The 18343-nt window shown below is 39.9% G+C and overlaps 1 protein-coding gene across 7 annotated transcripts in view; it reads left to right on the plus strand.

Annotated features, from left to right (window-relative positions):
- Positions 1-18343, plus strand: part of FN1 (fibronectin 1) — a 222038-nt gene that overhangs the window by 201496 nt on the left and 2199 nt on the right. For 6 of the 7 annotated variants that reach the window (XM_070933190.1, XM_070933183.1, XM_070933184.1 and 3 more), the window contains 7 exons: positions 2112-2201; positions 3784-4256; positions 5683-5821; positions 7480-7644; positions 11559-11684; positions 15508-15614; positions 18023-18115. In XM_070933190.1, the coding sequence (XP_070789291.1) occupies positions 2112-2201; positions 3784-4256; positions 5683-5821; positions 7480-7644; positions 11559-11684; positions 15508-15614; positions 18023-18115 (1193 nt within the window). The remainder of the gene's footprint in view (positions 1-2111; positions 2202-3783; positions 4257-5682; positions 5822-7479; positions 7645-11558; positions 11685-15507; positions 15615-18022; positions 18116-18343) is intronic. The other variant, XM_070933185.1, reaches the window with a different exon arrangement.

The following is an 18343-nucleotide window of genomic DNA, read 5'->3' on the forward strand; positions in this document are numbered from 1 at the left end:
AAAACACCTCACTAACTAAGAAAAATAAATTGTTACATTTTGGCAAGCGAGATCTCCTGCCGGTCCAGCCGGACCTCTGGCAAGAGAACAAAGGAAAAGAGTGTGTGAAGGAATGTGGGTGGATGGACATGTGTAGTAGCTTTTGATAACAATTCTTGGCAAGGTACGGAAAGTCTAATAGTCCAGAAATGATGAGTTCAGCTGGCAAATAAAATAACGCAGTGACAACGTCCATTTTATATCCACCCCAAACCAGCCCAGTGATGCCCTCGACATGATGTCCTGCTGCCTGGAAGCGGTACGGACCTGGATGGGGAGGAACAGGCTCTGACTCAACACCGCCAAGACCGAGTGGCTGTGGGTACCGGCATCTTGGTCCGATTGAGATCTTCCATTGTTGACCATCAGGGGTGAAGTGTTACCCCCTGTGGATACCCCCTGTCCTCCTGGATTCACGGTTGTCTCTGGAAGATCATGTAACGACCGTGGCAGGGGGGCATTTGCCCAGGTTTGCCTTGTACACCAGTTGCGCCCTTACTTGGACCAAGATGCCCTACACACTGTTACTCATGCGCTGGTCACCTCCCGTCTTGACTACTGCAACGCTCTCTATCTAAGGCTGCCCTTGAAAACCACTCCAAGGCTTCAGCTGGTGCAGAATGCGGCCGCGCGGGTTGTGATGGGAGCGTCCTGACACTCCCATGTTACACCCCTCCTGTGCAACTTGCATTAGTTACCAGTTGCCCTTTGGGTGAGGTTCAAGGTGCTGGTTATTACCTACAAAGCCCTTCATGACCTCTGCCCAGGATATTTGTCAGATCCCCTGCAGCCAGCGACAATTCCCAATCGCCCAGTGCATTCCCACAGACAGGGCCTCCTCAGGGTGCCGTCGGCCAGACAGTGTCGGCTGGCGACCCCCAGGGGGAGAGCTTTCTCTGTGGGTGCACCCACCCTCTGGAACCAGCTTCCTTTGGAGCTCCGGATGGCCACTGACCTTCGCTCGTTCCGCCGCGATTTGAAGACCTGGTTGTTCCGCAGCCTGGACTGATTGGGGGGGGGGGGGTTTAATGAATTTTAAATTGTTTTAAATTGGGATTTTAATTTTATATTGGCTTTTATGAGGAATTGTGCATTTTACCGTTGTGAGCTGCCCTGAGTCCTCGGAGATAGGGCGGCATATAAATTGCATAAAATAAATAAATAAATAAATAAAATAAATCAAACAGTATTGAGGAAAGGCAATTTGGCAGCATTTAGACTCTACAGTCATAGGGAATAACAATGAGACTTTGAAATTGCTATTAACTGCTGGAGTACAAGGAATAGCAATGGCTCCTTGGATTTACAGGCAAGATTTTCTCAACTGCAGTTTAAGATTGTGAGGATTGAACTTGGAATCGTTTTGCTTCTAAATATTGTGAAGAAGCTTTTTTAAAGTATAGTATAGTCAAATTGGAACTGGTGTATTGTGTAGTAACAATACATTATTAGGAGATGAAGTAAAGCATTGCTTTTCAAAATTAGGACATGTTCTCTACCTAGTGACTTAATGATTTTTGAAGGCAAGTGTAGATTTTGATCCCATCCTAACATGTTTTCCATTTGTAACTAATCCTTGTCTTAAATTTGAAATAGAATAGTCCACATGGATACTTATTGCATGATAAGCTAAAATATACTCTGGGGATTGAAGGCGGATGAGAATTTGTTTTTTTTTAATGATTTGTAATGCTTTACAGCATTTATATATATTTATATATTTATATATATATATTTAAATGTTTTTTAATATTTGTATTCTATGTTTTTTATCTTGGCTGTACACCGCCCTGAGTCCTCAGGGAGAAGGGCGGTATATAAATTGGAAATTAAATTAAATTAAAATTAAATTAAATTATAATACTATAACATTGTATACCACCAACATAAAATATTTTTTAAAAATGTAACATATATTACATAAAAATAAGAAAAGATAAAGTAATAAAGGCACAGAAACAGATAAACCTCATAAACTTATAGTTTGATTATTAAAAACTGAGCAGGCTTTTTCTGTTTCTGAACATCCTAAACCCTGGCTGCAGTGTCCTTTTAAATTTTTCTTCCATCAGATCTGGAGCCAGGGACAGAATATATCATTTATATAACTGCTGTCAAGAATAATCAGAAGAGTGAACCATTGATTGGAAGGAAAAAAACAGGTAATATTAGCTTAGATTTCATTCCTGTGTCTTCAAATAAATCCTATGCAATTCAATGAGAAATATTTCTTGAGTAACATATATGCATTGTATGGTCAAATAAATCTCAAAAGAAAACCCAAAAAGCACTTACTTTTGAATTTCTGATAATGTTAATATGAGGCAGTTAATTGTATAGTACTCTTACCATTTCATTGACCACTGTCAGTTATATATTTGAAGACAAGTGAGTATACTTTTGTAACATACATAAACATTGTTTACAACCTCTCATTACTTAGATGTTGATTTATGCAAAATATAATGGAATTCTAGTTTATTATCATTTTATGGATTTAGTTAACCTTTCTGCTGAATTTTCTGTGAAAATGATTGAATTAAAGTGCTGTCTAGACACTGAATTTGGCAGAAGGTATGATATATGTATTTCAGATAAACTGATTTAGTTCACTTCAAATGTCCACATACAGTTGGATAAGTTTCTCCACTACCCCATGCAAGATGAAGGACTTTTGATTTCTAAAATCTCAAAAATATACTACTGCACCCCAAATTGGCTGCAAAATCAGCCTTTTTTACTATGACATCAAAAATCTGAGAATGATTTTTATTTTTTTATTTATTAAAAAACCTATTCTTCTATTTAAAAATTTGACCACTCCCCCTATACTAGTTTATTCAGAATGAAAATTCTCTCCGCTCAAGAGTATTTACTCCAGGTAAATAGAGAATTTTATCTTATAGTATTGAATTAGAGTTCAGCTACAGTTTAATACTTCCTTATTTCCATTGACTCAGTAAAATAAAAAAAGGGATAATTTGGTTTGAATTATTGCTTCCAGTGGATTAAAATCAATCAATCAATCAATCAATCAATCTCTCTCTCTCTCTCTCTCTCTCTCTCTCTCTCCTATTTCATTATTTTTAGTACTTTCATTAGGTCTAAATCAACTACTTTATATTTTATGAAAAATAATAATTTATAACAAATAAATTAATCCATGTTTCATGAAACACTGCATTCATTGGCGAAAGAAAACTGCTGTTTTACTTATGATCTCATAACCAAAGGGCAGGAAATAGATCCATAAAACTCTTGTGAATAATTTGCTGGCTCTCCAGTTGAAACTGTAGATTCGGCGTTGAACTATAGATGGGAAACCAAAGGTTGACAATTTAGAAGAACTGTAAATATGTGTAAATGCAATATATAATTCCCCCTCAAGAAAAATTTTTTTGGAAAACAATATAGCAGTAAAGGTGTTAAATTCATTTATTTATAAATATAGCAGTAATTCAGTAGTTTGGCAAATGGGTCTTTTGCTTTTTATGGATCTTTCAAAGTTCTTTGGTTGTCATTCTAATTTGGCTTTAGTTCCAAATTCCAATGCTTTCTTTTGATTCAGTTGCTATGAGAGTAATTTAACTAGGCTTTGCAGAATAATATTGCTTTTTTGAGACTTGTTAAAATTTAATTGCTTGAATTAAGATATTATGGGGCAAATTTCCTCCATCTCAAGTGGAACCCTTGTTGGAGCTTTCAGCACCTGGCTTTCACTGCTTCTAACCTTTCTTTGGCTAGATGAGCTTCCCCGGCTGGTAACTCCACCGCATCCTGGTAAAAGGGTGACAGAGATCTTGGATGTCCCTTCTGTTCTGGAGAATGTACCTTACCTCACAAACAACCCCTATGACAATGGAAATGGTATCCCAATTCCAGGTTCTTCTGGTCAGCAAACCATCCTGAGTAACCCAGGTCAACAAGTCATTGTGGAAGAATTTGGGTCTCGAACTCCCACAACTCCAGCAACTCCAGGAACTCCAGGAAGGGCTAAACCAGATAGGGAAGAACAGCCAGTGGTGGTGATCCGTCATCCCATTCAAGTTCCTGATGTTGACAAACCTTCTTATCATCATACCCTTCTACACAAGGATAATTACACAAGGCCCCAGGAAGCACTTTCTCAGACAACTATCTCATGGACACCTTATACAGATAGCTCTGAATACATTATTTCTTGCCAGCCTGTTAGTGCTGAAGAAGAACCTACTGAGGTAACTTAGATTAATTGTTGGTGATGAAACAATGTGCCCAAATTGCTTTTACTTTATTTATTATTAAATAGCTTCTGTATAAGATCTACTAGGTAAGCTGAACCAGCTGTGTTAGTTTGGGCAACAATGAAATGTGTGTATGTTGAAGTTATCATTAAAGAATGAGGATTTAAGAAGAAAAGCAGTAGTGCTGCCTATGGTTAAGGATTGATGTGTTTTTTTTTAAAAGTAGAGAGTTCTAAGTCTGAGAAACCACAATCTAGTATGATGGGTTGAAGTCTCTTCAGGAGACCAGAAATGGAATCAGACCCCAAAAAAAGTCTGAAATAGGGATTTTTATAGAACAACTTCACATGGAAACCATTCACAGCAGAGTTTGGAAGAGAGATGAAGCCAGATAAATCTGGTAAAAAAAATCTGTATTTTAGAGGTAGAATAGAAAGAGCTAGAAATTGGCAATGTGTGCATCAAAAGCAAATGAGTTGATTGCTGCATTTTCACAACATAGATAAGAGAATTATTACCCATCTATTTAATTGTCTTCCTGCTGAGACAGTGAAAATTACTATTTGCTGACCACTTTTGCAGAAGCTCCAGGGGTCACCTGTAGGGCCTTTGCATTTGGGATTCCTGTTGTATATCTGTCCTCTAAATAGTAGCACTTGTGTCACCATGCTGCCTAACAATAACTGGATTAAAAGATTAAAATGTAACACGAAGAAGGATCTATGCTGAAAACAATAAAGCAATGCAATGAAAAAAGTGAGCCAAGTTAATTGAACGTAGGTGGAAAATAATTACTAATATTAGAGAGAGTAGGCTTTAAACAGAAAAATAGCCGATAAGAGCAAAATTTGCTTAAGATTGACCTCTGGGGACTACATAAACAGGGCTATATAATTTTCTTAGCAAAAAATGTCAAATGGCTTCCTCTAAAGTTTGTTCAATTTCTCAGTTTAATGTGGAAATATGGATCACCTGATAGTCTCCTATCTATGTATTATCTAGGACTGACCTTCTGAGTTCAGCGAAAGTCTGCTGAGTGCTGCCACCTCAGTAGAGCTTGTATCTGAGTAAGCACTTTTAGGTGCAAAACAATAAGCTGCCAATCAAAACACGTTTAAATTGAAGAAACTCCTACTGAAATTAACAAGAGTTGTGAATAAAGGAGGCTAATGTTAGATTCCAGGGTAGGTTTCTGTTGTCTAAAAAGGCACACAGAGGTAGAGAAACAGTATTGCTCACACTGAAGATAATATGAAAGTTAGTTAAAGGTTATAATGTAAATTCTTCCTCCTGTTTTTTTTTTTCTTTTTTGCTAAATGGCCCACTACCTGAAAAAGGTGTAATAACCAGTTTCCTATATTGCTAGAAAGCAAGAAGGTTTTAAAAACTGTATTTTAAACAACAATTTCTCAAATTACAGATCAAAGTTCCTGGCGTATATTCTAGTGCTACTCTTACGGGTCTTACTAGGGGGGCAACCTACAACATCATAGTAGAAGCAGTTAAAAATCAGAGAAGACACAGAGTTCTTGAAGAGATGGTTACAGTGGGCAATGATGGTGAGTGGAAATGAGAAGATTCTACTTTCATGCTTATGCTAATTTTATTTCACAATGGTATTTTTTGACTGTTTATTAGTTGATAGAGAGGTGCGATGGCTCAGTGGCTTAAAAGAAGCCAGAGAAGGTCTGCTCCGGTGGTTCAAGTCCTACCACCATGTGATGAAGTGAGCTCCTGTCACTTGCCTCAGCTCCTGCCAATCTAGCAGTTTGAAAACATATAAATGCAAGTAGATAAATAGGTACCATTTTGGTGGGAAGGTAACAACGCTCCACTGGCCTAGAAATGGAAATGTGCACTGCCCCCTAAAGTCAGCTACGATTAGCGGAATAAAAAGGAGTCTCTGCAGAGACTCCTTTTTTTATCTTTTACTAGTTGATGATTGCACAGACTTCATGTTATCTTCATAGTCCTTTAGAGAGAGCACACATGGACCCTCTTTTTCTCAGTCTTATACACACAGTCTTGTTTACTTGTACACAGCCCCATGAAGGGAATCTAGTCTGAGGGGGAAAAATGGGAATGCTTCTTGTCATAGTCCAGGATACTAACTACCATAGTTCTTCAGTTCTCTAGTAGGCTAGGTAAAATAAAGTTCAGAATACTTTATTTTTCCCTGATTACCACCCCAATATTTGTGGTTGCTGTTTCATTTGCAGATGGGAGTGCCCACAACTGAATTTTTTTCTCTGTTAAAAAAGCTCATTAAGAAAAATAATGGATTTAAAGGGAAGAGTCTCAATTATAAGAAGGATCCTGATCCCCAATCTGAAATGATCTGGCACTGAACACTACAACCTCTTCATAGCTGGTCTGAGTATCTAAAAAAGGCAGAAATCCACAGTCTACATTCTTCCTGTAGCACTAAATGCTCCTCTTGGCATTTGCCCTGGCCAACAGCAACTTCCCAAGATGTCTCCTGGGAGTCTTAATCTAGAAGGTTGGAACATTTTGCACGTACAGGAGTCTCTCTGCCACTGACTGTGGGTGTTTTTCTTCCTGTAGCCTTGGCATGTGAGACTTGAATCCTGCTTCTTTCCAGGGATTCTCTTCAAGGACTTGCAATAGTCATAGAAACTTTCCATATGAGACACAGAGTTCAACATGTAAGATTTAGCATTAGGGAACATAACTGCATACAGTGGGAACATTTATAATCAGTTAAGAAAGGATGTCTCCATTGGGGAGCCTTGGATACAAGCAAGAATAATGAACATTCAGTTTAGCGCAGGTCTCAACATTCTCCCTTTCCCATGTTCTATAGAAGAAGGCCTTTTTTTCCTGAGATGCAGGTTGGTGATCTCTCTTTTTTCCTCTGCATAGAAATGGGATTGTGCAAAGATAGGGAAGCTGAGCTACTGATAGCTGGCTTGCTAGACTATTTGAAGGGAACAGCTAGTCCACTTCCCCTTTCTGGGTTACAGTCTGAACCTAATCCTTGAATGTGCATTTCAGTTGTTTAAATGTGCTGCCTCTTACAATGGGAAGTACTGATTTATTTTGGAAATAATAAGGGAAACTGAGTGAGAATTCCATGCCATGTAATTATGATGAGGCATCTGTTATAAGGAGTGTAGAGAGGATTCATCATTATCTGCAGAATATACAGAAGGAAGAACTTAAGGTGTAACAAAATTTTATTTACTTTGCTTTCCAGTTGCTGAAAGATTAAGCCCACCCACTGATGATGTATGTTATGATACCTTCACTGGTTCTTTCTATTCCATTGGGGATGAGTGGGAAAGGATGTCTGAAACTGGATTCAAATTGTGGTGCCAATGCTTAGGTCTTGGTAGTGGACATTTCAGATGTGATTCCTCAAGTGAGTACCTTCTTGTACATCTCTTTTTCTAATAGTCAAGACATACTGAACTCTTAAGTATTAATTTAAATACTCTTTCTACACCATGCCCATATTTTAACATTCATAAGTTCCCCCTTTTTTGTAGTCTACCTTGTTATCTGAGTCAAAATTACTTTGTTAAAAATTTGTATTCCCGTATTTTGTCGTATTAGTGACTCTTTAATAGTGACAATTGACAAGAATTATTTTGAAAGCATAGTTCTTGGTTGGCATGTAGCAGTTAATCAGAAATATGGTAAATAAAGCTCTAATTATTCATGAATAATCATGAATTCAGGAACAGAGAATGTACAAACATGGTGCAACTTGCATGCTAAGAGTCAGGATTATGTCTTTTTAAAGGTATAGAGTTGGGGTTTTTGAACTTCAGGCGCTTTCGGTGCAAGATCTGCGACCTCTGCAGGTCCGTTCTGAGCTCTCCCTGTCGGGGGCTTCACTGGAAGCCTTAGCCACCTTGGAGGAGTGGTGAAGCAAAGGGGGACCACCTTGCAGGTCGAGGGGAGCCGCCTCTCTCCTCCCTGACTCGGAAAACTCCCTCATCCAAAGACTAGGAGCAGTGGCAGTCAAAATGGCTGCCATGAAGCCAGGGAACAGCCAGAACCATAGGTTTGTGCAGGAGTAGAGAAATGCTGAATGGTGTGTTGTCTGGGTAAGAAAAGATTTACAGCTGTAGCAATTTGCTACAGTGGCATGCAACTATTGTGGGGGGGGGGAAACACATTGGAAATTTAAAGAAGTAACTCTCTGTTTAAAAAGAAAATTAAGTGGGAAATGGAATCCCTAAAATAAAAAGGCATGATATTAAGAAGGCATATTAAGATGCTGGAACTATAAACCTACCTTTTCTTCAAGAGCCGAGGTGGCTCAGTGGTTAGAGTGCAGTACTTCATTTACTTCAGCTGACTGCTAGTTCAGCAGATCAGAGTATCAAATCTCACCGGCTCAAGGTTGACTCAGCCTTCCATCCTTCCGCGGTGGGTAAAATGAGGACCCAGATTGTTGGGGGCAATATGCTATTTAGTATACTGTCTTTGGTGAAGCCGCCCAGAGTCCTCGGAGAGTGGGCGGCATAGAAATATGACCAATAAATAAATAAATAAATAACAGAGCTATAAAATAAACTAAGCAAGAGAAATAAACTGGGTGTGTCAAAATAAAAGTAGAACAGCACAATAAAAGCAGAGAGCAGAGTGAAGTAAGGAGCGCCATCTGCTGATGATAGTAAATTTTTGTGACTCGGGAGCAAATATTGAAATGGAGGGAAATAACTGTTGAACGATATATATTTATTTTCTAACCACTGGAGACTGGAATATTAAAAAAAAAAGAATTGGTGTCTGGACCCCTAAATACTATTGAATATACAAAAACGACTTGAGGAGTGGAGGATCCCTGAAGTAATTAACTGATTTGATTGGACATTGATGAGACATTTAAACTTGATTAGGAGGTCTGATTTCTGAACGGATGATTGAGGAGACCTAAATGAAATGGAGTTAAATAACTCAAGATAGCAAAGACATTAAGGACCTTATCCTGGAACTTCACAAAGACATGGTGGAAATATTGGATCATATAGATAGAAGACTGGAAAATTGTATACAAGAGATGAAGAGCAAAGATCAGGACAAGAAGGAAAAAATGGAATTATCAACTGGAATAGAAGGAGAATTAGAACTGAGAAACCAGCAAACAGAAGTTAACAAGGAGGAGACACTATTAAAATTAATAAGAATTGAGGAATTAAAACAGGGGGAAAACATTTTAAAAGATTTAAAAAAGAAATGGGAGCAAGAAGAGGCTTTGGGGGAAATGATAGAATTTAGAACAGAAAGCTCTCAAACAGTGGGGTAAGACAGGGCAAGGAGAAAAAATTAAATTATGGATTCAGAATATAAACCTCGAAGTAGATGGAATGAAAGACTTAAGAGGAAAACAGGGGAGACAAGTTAAAAAAAATGTAGGATTAAAGGAAGGGATGTGGATAAGAGATAATGGTTAAGGAGAAAAAGAGTTAAAGATGATTATATCTTTATGATATTATGGTAATAATAATAATAGTAATAATACCATGATTATATGGTAATAATTGTATTAATATTAGAATGATATGGTTGAATGATGGTATTATAAAAAGTGTATAAAATAGGACTATTGTGTAGGTAAAGTGAAAGTAGATATATTTATGTGTATTAAATTTTAAAATATATAGAAAGGGAGAGTTAGAGAATGGGAATATGAATGATAAAACAGATATCATGTCTTTGAATATAATAATATGGAGGGGAAAAAAAAGAAAAATATTAGTGGAAGTTTAGAATGGAAGGGTGTAAAGCAATGTATCACAAAATCAAATAAGTTAGGAAAAGAAATATGAAAACTAGACACAAAGAATGAAAATAGTGAAAGGAGAGGGATGTTGTAAAAATGGGTAAAATATGGTGTATAGGAGAAAAAACAGACAGACAATTTCGTATTTTTTTTCTTGAGGGTTATACTATTGAAAAGATAATACGGATGCTAAAGCACATCGGTTTAGATGTTATTGCATACTAGCTAATATTTATATGAAAATTAAAATTTTGTAAAAGGTAGGAATAAATAATATGAAATAAGGAAAATGGAATGTAATAATTAGGAATATGTTTATAAGTATTGAAATGTATGATACTCAAACATCGCGCCATTCACACAATGATATGTTTAAATTTAAAATAATAATAAAAAAAACTTGATTAAAAAAAAGGTATAGAGCTTGGGGTAAGGAGAATGACTCAAGGTTCTTGTCCTTCACTGGGTGAATTTTCAGCCAGTTATTGTCCTATCACTCAATATACCCATTCATGTCTGTCACATGCAATTCCACCAACATTATAATTTTATCAGAACTCTCAGATTATGTTGCTGCTCTTGAAAGTACTATGGTCCTAGCCAGAAAATTACCTCTGCCTAATTATGATTTAGTCTCAACATAGGGCCCTCCTCCAATGTAATCCATCACTATATCCAGACAATCACAAAATGCAAACTGTAAGCATTCGCAGACATTATTAGAATCCAACTTGAAACTTTAATTGATTGATTCATCCATACTATGGATTATAGCTGAGCAGTTATTCCCCTACAGCTTTTTTGGAGTCAAAAAGCTTGCTAAAACAACAACAATAATCTTGAATTATGTAGTACATATGATGCATTTTATGTTCCAATAGTAAATAAGGTATTGAGATGAAATTTTAGGAAGAAATTTTGGCTGACCCTGGGATGTGGATATGTAAATTGCTACACATTTGAGTAGAGGTCATAGTGGGAATCTTATCCACATTGAATCATTAAGCTCACTGGAAGGAGCTGCTCTGGGGGTTAAACTGTGATTTTCTAGGCATTGTGCATCCAAAGACACTGATCATTGAATCAAGGTCCTTCAACACAACTACTAAGTTACCTTGACCATAGAGCAAGAATTCAGATTTGGAAAGGTAGGAAATGTTTGAAATGTTGATAATAAATAGCAATAGACATATCCTGCCTCATAGTACTTTACAATGCTCACTAAGTCTAAGTGGTTTACAGAGTCAGCATATTGCACCCAACAGTCTGAGTTCCCTTTTACCAACCTCGTAAAAATGGAAGGCTGAGTCAACCTTGAGCCGGTGAGGCTTTCTTAAGATGCCAACTATGATTAAGTTGCTATTTCATTTCAATGGCCCTGGAGCAGAGCTCTTACTTTCTCAACTAAGATGTTGCTCTGTGTAGTTTCCTATCACCAATACATCCGTTTCGGGGGACAGGCAGTACAATAATCAACTTGTATTAAAAGCTACTGCAATTGCAGATCATTCAACTTCCAACTATTATTTTGTTGCATTCAGAGTGGTGTCATGACAATGGGATGAACTATAAGATCGGTGAGAAGTGGGATAGGCATGGAGAGAATGGCCAGATGATGAGCTGCACTTGCCTTGGAAATGGAAAAGGAGAATTCAAGTGTGACCCTCGTATGTATTTTTCATGAATAGTGTCTCTAACTTATGTTGTACAGGTAATCCCTGAATTACGAGTGTTCCCTTAGCGAACGTTTGAAGTTACGTGATAAACGCGCCCTAGCGTTTGCGAACAAGTCCCGAAATTACAAATGTTGCAGCACCACGGCAGTTGTTCGCCCTTACAAATGATGCTGAGGCTTTGTAACATTTGCCCTGCCTATTCCACCCCCACCCCACCCCGACCGGGTCTGTCACAGGTTTTTTTGCTTGCTTCAGGGTTTCAGTGCATTCATAGAGAACAGAGGCCTAAACATACCATGAGATCATGCAAGATCTCATGCTACTGATCTCACGTGATCTTGGACTTTAGGCCTCTATTCCCTGTGAATTGAGGCCTGGGCATTTGCAAACAGAGGTCCTTCAGGCCTTCCCTCCATTTGCCATTTCCTTGCCGAAGGCTGCCGGGAGATTGCATCCATGTAGGCTTCAGCAGCCCTTTGCAAAAAGCCTTTGTCGACACCAGAAGAGCTTGGGACAAGCAGGCGTGTCCCTCCAAAGCTCTGTTCCTACTGACAAAGGCTTTTTGCAAAGGGCTGCTGAAGCCTACAGGGACGCAATCCTCAAGTGGTTTGGTGGTGAGAAAGAAGGTCCGGAAGGGCATGCATTGCCCTCTGCACCTCCTTTCTTGTCATCAAAGCCTTCATCAAGCACTTTAGTGGGGAGTAAGGAGGCCTGGAAGGGTGCATGTGGCCCTCTGCGCCTTGTTTTGTCGCCAAAGGCTTCATCAAGTGCTTTGCCGACAAGTAAGGAGGGAGCAGGCAAAGAAACAGGCTGGAGAGACAGATTTTCATAAGGTAAGTGACCCAGCATGGCAAAATGTGGGGAGAGCAATTGTAGGGACCCCAGGGGAGGGAGAATGAAGTATCTCAGTGGGTTGGAGGAGGCCTTGGGTAGTCTGAAGCAGGTGGCCTATTTTATCACTAAGCCCCCCATGGCCTTCCCCACCCCGAGATACCTCATGTGCATTTAACGAGCCTTGCATTCAATTAGCTAATGTGTGGGTGAAAGGAGGGAGTGATCGCATTCAAAATATGCAATTTACACCTACGAATCCTCTTGTTATGAATGAAATGGGCAGGCTCCATTTCGTTTGTAATTCAAGGACTACCTACAGTATATTAAATAGAAATATATAGATTATTTTTCAGAATTCAAATAGTTAAATATAAAAAGTTAGAAAACAATCCCTACTGTAATAGAAGAACACCCAATCAGCAGTTCATGCTCTGATACACTGCTAGTGTCCCTACAACTATCCTCCCAGCCATTATGGGACTACAGTTCCTTCACCCTTGAATTGCAGCAGGAATACAACATTTTTATGGAATGCAGATTCCCAATTTTTTAATGACATGCTAAAGACTGCCACTTGGCCTGTAAATTGTGGACTAGGGCCCTTTCTGAAAGGTAGATGCAATCAGGATTGGAGGAATTTTGAGATCCACATATGGTTCTGGAGTACCGGACTGGACACTATTGACAAACTTGAAGAGTTTGAGAATTGGCTTTTCTTTTCCCTCTAACTTTTTAAGAGGGAGGGAACTTCTTTCTCACTCTAAAGGGCAAGGCTAGGACCAATGGGTTCAAGCTACAAGGGAGGAGATTCAGGTTAGGCATAAAAAGGAACAGTGTGAACTATCGGCCAGTAGAACAGGCTCCACATGAAGTGATGAGTTTTTTGCTAGATATTTTCAAACTGAGCAGGGGATGGATTCAATGATTTCTGTAATTATTTTCAACTCTATGCTATGAAATGTTTTCTTCATAGATAATCATGGAGGGAAAAGAATCTGCAAAAATGTGCTGATACTAGAAAGCAATAGAATTTAAGAATATTTTGGCAGTATTTTAGGATGAAACTAGTATTGGAGATAATTTATTTATTTATTTATTTATTTATTTTAAATTTATATACCGCCCTTCTCCCTGAGGACTCAGGGTGGTGTACAGCCAGAAGTAAAAAACATAAAATACAAATATTAAAAACAATTAAAATATATATAAATTTGGCCCAAAATTAAAAATACAAACCAATTAAAACATTTAAAATTTCTTCTTAAACCAGTCCGGCTTGCTGGAAAAAGTGGGTTTTAAGGGCACGGCGGAAGGCACTAAGGTCTTGGATTCTCCTTATCTCTGGGGGCAACTGATTCCAGAGGGTAGGTGCCCCCACAGAGAAGGCCCTCCCCCTGGGGGTCACCAGCCTACATTGATTGGCTGATGGCACCCTGAGGAGGCCCTCTCTGTGGGAGCGCACGGGACGATGGGAGGTCGTCGGTAGCAGCAGGCGGTCTCGAAGATAGCTAGGCCCGATGCCATGGAGCGCTTTAAAGGTGATAACCAGCACCCGGAAGACCACTGGGAGCCAGTGCAGCTCGCGCAGGAGCGGTGTTACATGGGAGCGCCATGCTGCTCCCATCACTACCCACGCTGCTGCATTCTGGACCAGTTGGAGCCTCCGGGTGCTCTTCAAGGGGAGCCCCATGTAGAGAGCGTTGCAGTAGTCAAGGCGAGAGGTGACGAGGGCATGAGTGACTGTGCACAGGGAATCCCGATCAAGAAAGGGCCGCAACTGGCGAATCAGGCGAACCTGACAAAAGGTCCCCCTGGTTACAGCTGTCAGATGTTCCTCCAAGGACAGCTGCATATCCAGGAGGACTCCCAGATTGCGAGCCCTTTCTGTGGGGGCCAAAGACTCGCCCCCAATAGTCAGTGATGGAGTCAACTGACTATATCGGGATGCCGGGAGCCACAGCCACTCAGTCTTGGAAGGGTTGAGCTTGAGCCTGTTCCTCCCCATCCAGATCCGCACAGCCTCCAGGCACTGGGACATCACTTCAAGGGCATCATTGGGGTGGCCTGGGGTGGAGATGTACAGCTGGGTGTCATCAGCGTACTGGTGGTATCTCACCCCGAAGCCACGGATGATCTCGCCCAGCGGCTTTACATAAATGTTGAACAGAAGGGGCGAGAGGACCGATCCCTGCGGCACTCCACAGATGAGAGGCCTCGAGGTCGACCTCTGCCCCCCTGCCAACACAAACTGCGACCGGTCGGAGAGAAAGGAGGAGAACCACTGCAACACGGTGCCTCCCACCCCCAACTCTTCCAGCCAGTGCAGCATGATACCATGGTCGATGGTATCAAAAGCCGCTGAGAGATCTAACAGGACCAGAACAGAGGAGCAACCCCTGTCCCGAGCCCTCCAGAGATCATCCACCAACGCCACCAATGCCGTTTCCATGCTGTGCCCAGACCTGAAACCCGACTGGAACGGATCTAGATAAGATGTTTCCTCCAGGAATTGTGGGAACTGTCGCACAACCACACTCTCAACAACCTTCGCCATGAAGCGAAGGTTGGAGACAGGACGGTAGTTGGCCAATATTGCCGGATCCAGGGACTTTCAAGGCAGCGGGGAAATGGCCCTCACTCAGCGAAGCGTTGATAACACCCTGGAGCCAGCCTCGTGTAACCTCCCGGGAAGCCAGTACCAACCAGGAGGGACACGGGTCCAGTAAACATGTGGCCACACTAAGTCTCCCCAAAATCGTGTCCACATCATCGGGAGTCACAGCGTCAAACTCCTCCCAGATAACACTCTCAGGACCCACCTCCATCACCCCATCTGAACCTACCCAGTCAGAGTAAAGGCCTTCCTGAATCTGAGCAATTTTATCATGCAGATGTTGGACAAATGAATGATAATGCATGCATCAGTTAACAAAGCATTGGTAGTCCTCCAATTTTTGAAAGATTTATTAATTGATTGCAGATGAAGCAACTTGTTATGACGATGGCAAGATGTATCATGTAGGAGAGCAGTGGCAGAAAGAATATCTTGGGGCCATCTGCTCATGTACTTGCTACGGAGGACAACAGGTAGGTATTTCCATTCTGTGTCATGTTTTTTGTTTATTTAACCAGACAGTTTTTATAATCTTGTGCTCCTGCTGAAGGCACTTAAAATGACTGCTCTGAATCAATTTAAAAGATGTCAGTTTTAAATTTTAGATATATTTGATTGTGTGTGTGTGTGTGTGTGTGTGTGTGTAGTAGTAGTAGTAGTAGTAGTAGTAGTAGTAGTAGTAGTAGAAACCAGCCAAGTAATTAAATTGATCTGGTACATAAAAATATTCGTATTCACAGAGTGACTATCTTCAAAACAGACCTACAGGTGAAACTCGAAAAATTAGAATATCGTGCAAAAGTTCATTTATTTCAGTAATGCAACTTAAAAGGTGAAACTAATATATGAGATAGACTCATTACATGCAAAGCGAGAAAGTTCAAGCCTTGATTTGTCATAATTTTGATGATTATGGCTTATAGCTCATGAAAACCCCAAATTCACAATCTCAGAAAATTAGAATATTGTGAAAAGGTTCAATATTCTAGGCTCAAAGTGTCCCACTCTAATCAGCTAATTAAGCCATAACACCTGCAAAGGGTTCCTGAGCCTTTAAATGGTCTCTCAGTCTGGTTCAGTGGGAATCACAGTCATGGGAAAGACTGCTGACCTGACAGTTGTGCAGAAAACCATCATTGACACCCTCCATAAGGTGGGAAAGTCTCAAAAGGTAATTGCAAAAGAAGTTGGATGTTCCCAAAGTGCTGTATCAAAGCACATTAATAGAAAGTTATGTGGAAGGGAAAAGTGTGGAAGAAAAAGGTGCACAAGCAGCAGGGATGACCGCAGCCTGGAGCGGATTGTCATGAAAAGGCCATTCAAAAGTGTTGGGGACTTTCACAAGGAGTGTACTGAGGCTGGAGTCAGTGCATCAAGAGCCACCACACACAGACGGATCCTGGACATGGGTTTCAAATGTTGTATTCCTCTTGTCAAGCCGCTCCTGAACAACGAACGTCAGAAGCGTCTTACCTGGGCTAAAGAAAAAAAGAACTGGTCTGTTGCTCAGTGGTCCAAAGTCCTCTTTTCTGATGAGAGCAACATTTGCATCTCATTTGGAAACAAGGACCCAGAGTCTGGAGGAAGAACGAAGAGGCACACACTGCAAGATGCTTGAAGTCCAGTGTGAAGTTTCCACAGTCTGTGTTGATTTGGGGAGCCATGTCATCTGCTGGTGTTGATCCACTGTGCTTCATTAAGTCCAGGGTCAACGGGTCTACCAGGAGATTTTGGAGCACTTCATGCTTTCTTCCGCAGACGAGCTTTATGGGGATGCTGACTTCATTTTGCAGCAGGACTTGGCACCTGCCCACACTGCCAAAAGTACCAAAACCTGGTTCAATGACCATGGGATTACTGTGGTTGAAGACCGCTATTGAAGCATCCTGGTCTTCCATAACACCTCAGCAGTGCCACAGGCTGATAGCATCCATGCCACGCCGCATTGAGGCAGTAATTGATGCAAAAGGGGCCCAAACCAAGTACTGAGTACATATGCATGCTTATACTTTTCAGAGGTCCGATATTGTTCTATGTACAATCCTTGTTTTATTGATTTCATGTAATATTCTAATTTTCTGAGATTGTGAATTTGGGGTTTTCATGAGCTGTAAACCATAATCATCAAAATTATGACAAATCAAGGCTTGAACTATCTCGCTTTGAATGTAATGAGTCTATCTCATATATTAGTTTCACCTTTTAAGTTGCATTACTGAAATAAATGAACTTTTGCACGATATTCTAATTTTTCGAGTTTCACCTATATGAGAAGTGGTAAATCAGATAAAATTATCAAGTGATAATGGAAAAAATAAAAAGTATGTTATTTTATAAGATATGTATATACATAAAAACTCCATTATTTTTATAAATTGTCATTTGCAGCAACGTGTAATAAGAACAGCCCATAAAACATATTTGAGTGGGCAGCTATAAAAACTTTAAATTAAATCTGCTTATCTTGGAGTTGTTGAAATTATATTATTTCCATAATCCATTGTATAGCCACTTCCTTTAAATCTGGACATGAAAGCAGGTTACTTTCTGTTCCTCAAATGAGGAAAAAAGTGAGTCAAAAGGTTGACTCAGCCTTCCATCCTTTCTAAGGTAGGTAAATTGAGGACCCAATTTGTGGGGGCAATAAACTGACTTTGTATAAATATATAAAAGTATGAAGGCTATTGCTTAACGCATTGTAAGCCGCCCTGAGCCCCCAGAGAAAGGCGGCATATAAATCAATTTTTTTAAAAAATGCTTTTGGAATTTTTACCAAGGCTCCTAGCCCAAAGACCCAGGTCAAAAAGGAGGTGAAGTCCAACAACATTTGAAAATACCCTCAAGAACATTCAGGTTTTGATTTTTTTAAAAATTTGTACAGGGCTGGCGTTGTGACAATTGCCGTAGACCTGGTGCATCTGATGGTTCTCCTAGTCAAACCTATTCACAGAGAGAGCAACAAAGCACAAACACCGTAAGTGAACATTTGCCTTCTACAGGTTCATTTGTGGCTCTTAAATTTTAATCAATACTAAGAATGAAGTATTTTTCTACTAATTGGATTTTATGATTCTGCAGGCTCTATGTTTGCATATTTTGTCCTTGGATGATGAGTGAATATCTTACTGTGTGTTTTTTTCTCACAATTTCACCCATTTGCCTTCTGTGAAATGGGAATGTTTTACTGTATAAGAATAAATAT

Source organism: Pituophis catenifer, unplaced genomic scaffold (assembly GCF_029215685.1).
Source record: "Pituophis catenifer annectens isolate HBS135680 unplaced genomic scaffold, rPitCat1.0.hap2 SCAF_1, whole genome shotgun sequence".
NCBI classification, from domain to species: domain Eukaryota; kingdom Metazoa; phylum Chordata; class Lepidosauria; order Squamata; family Colubridae; genus Pituophis; species Pituophis catenifer.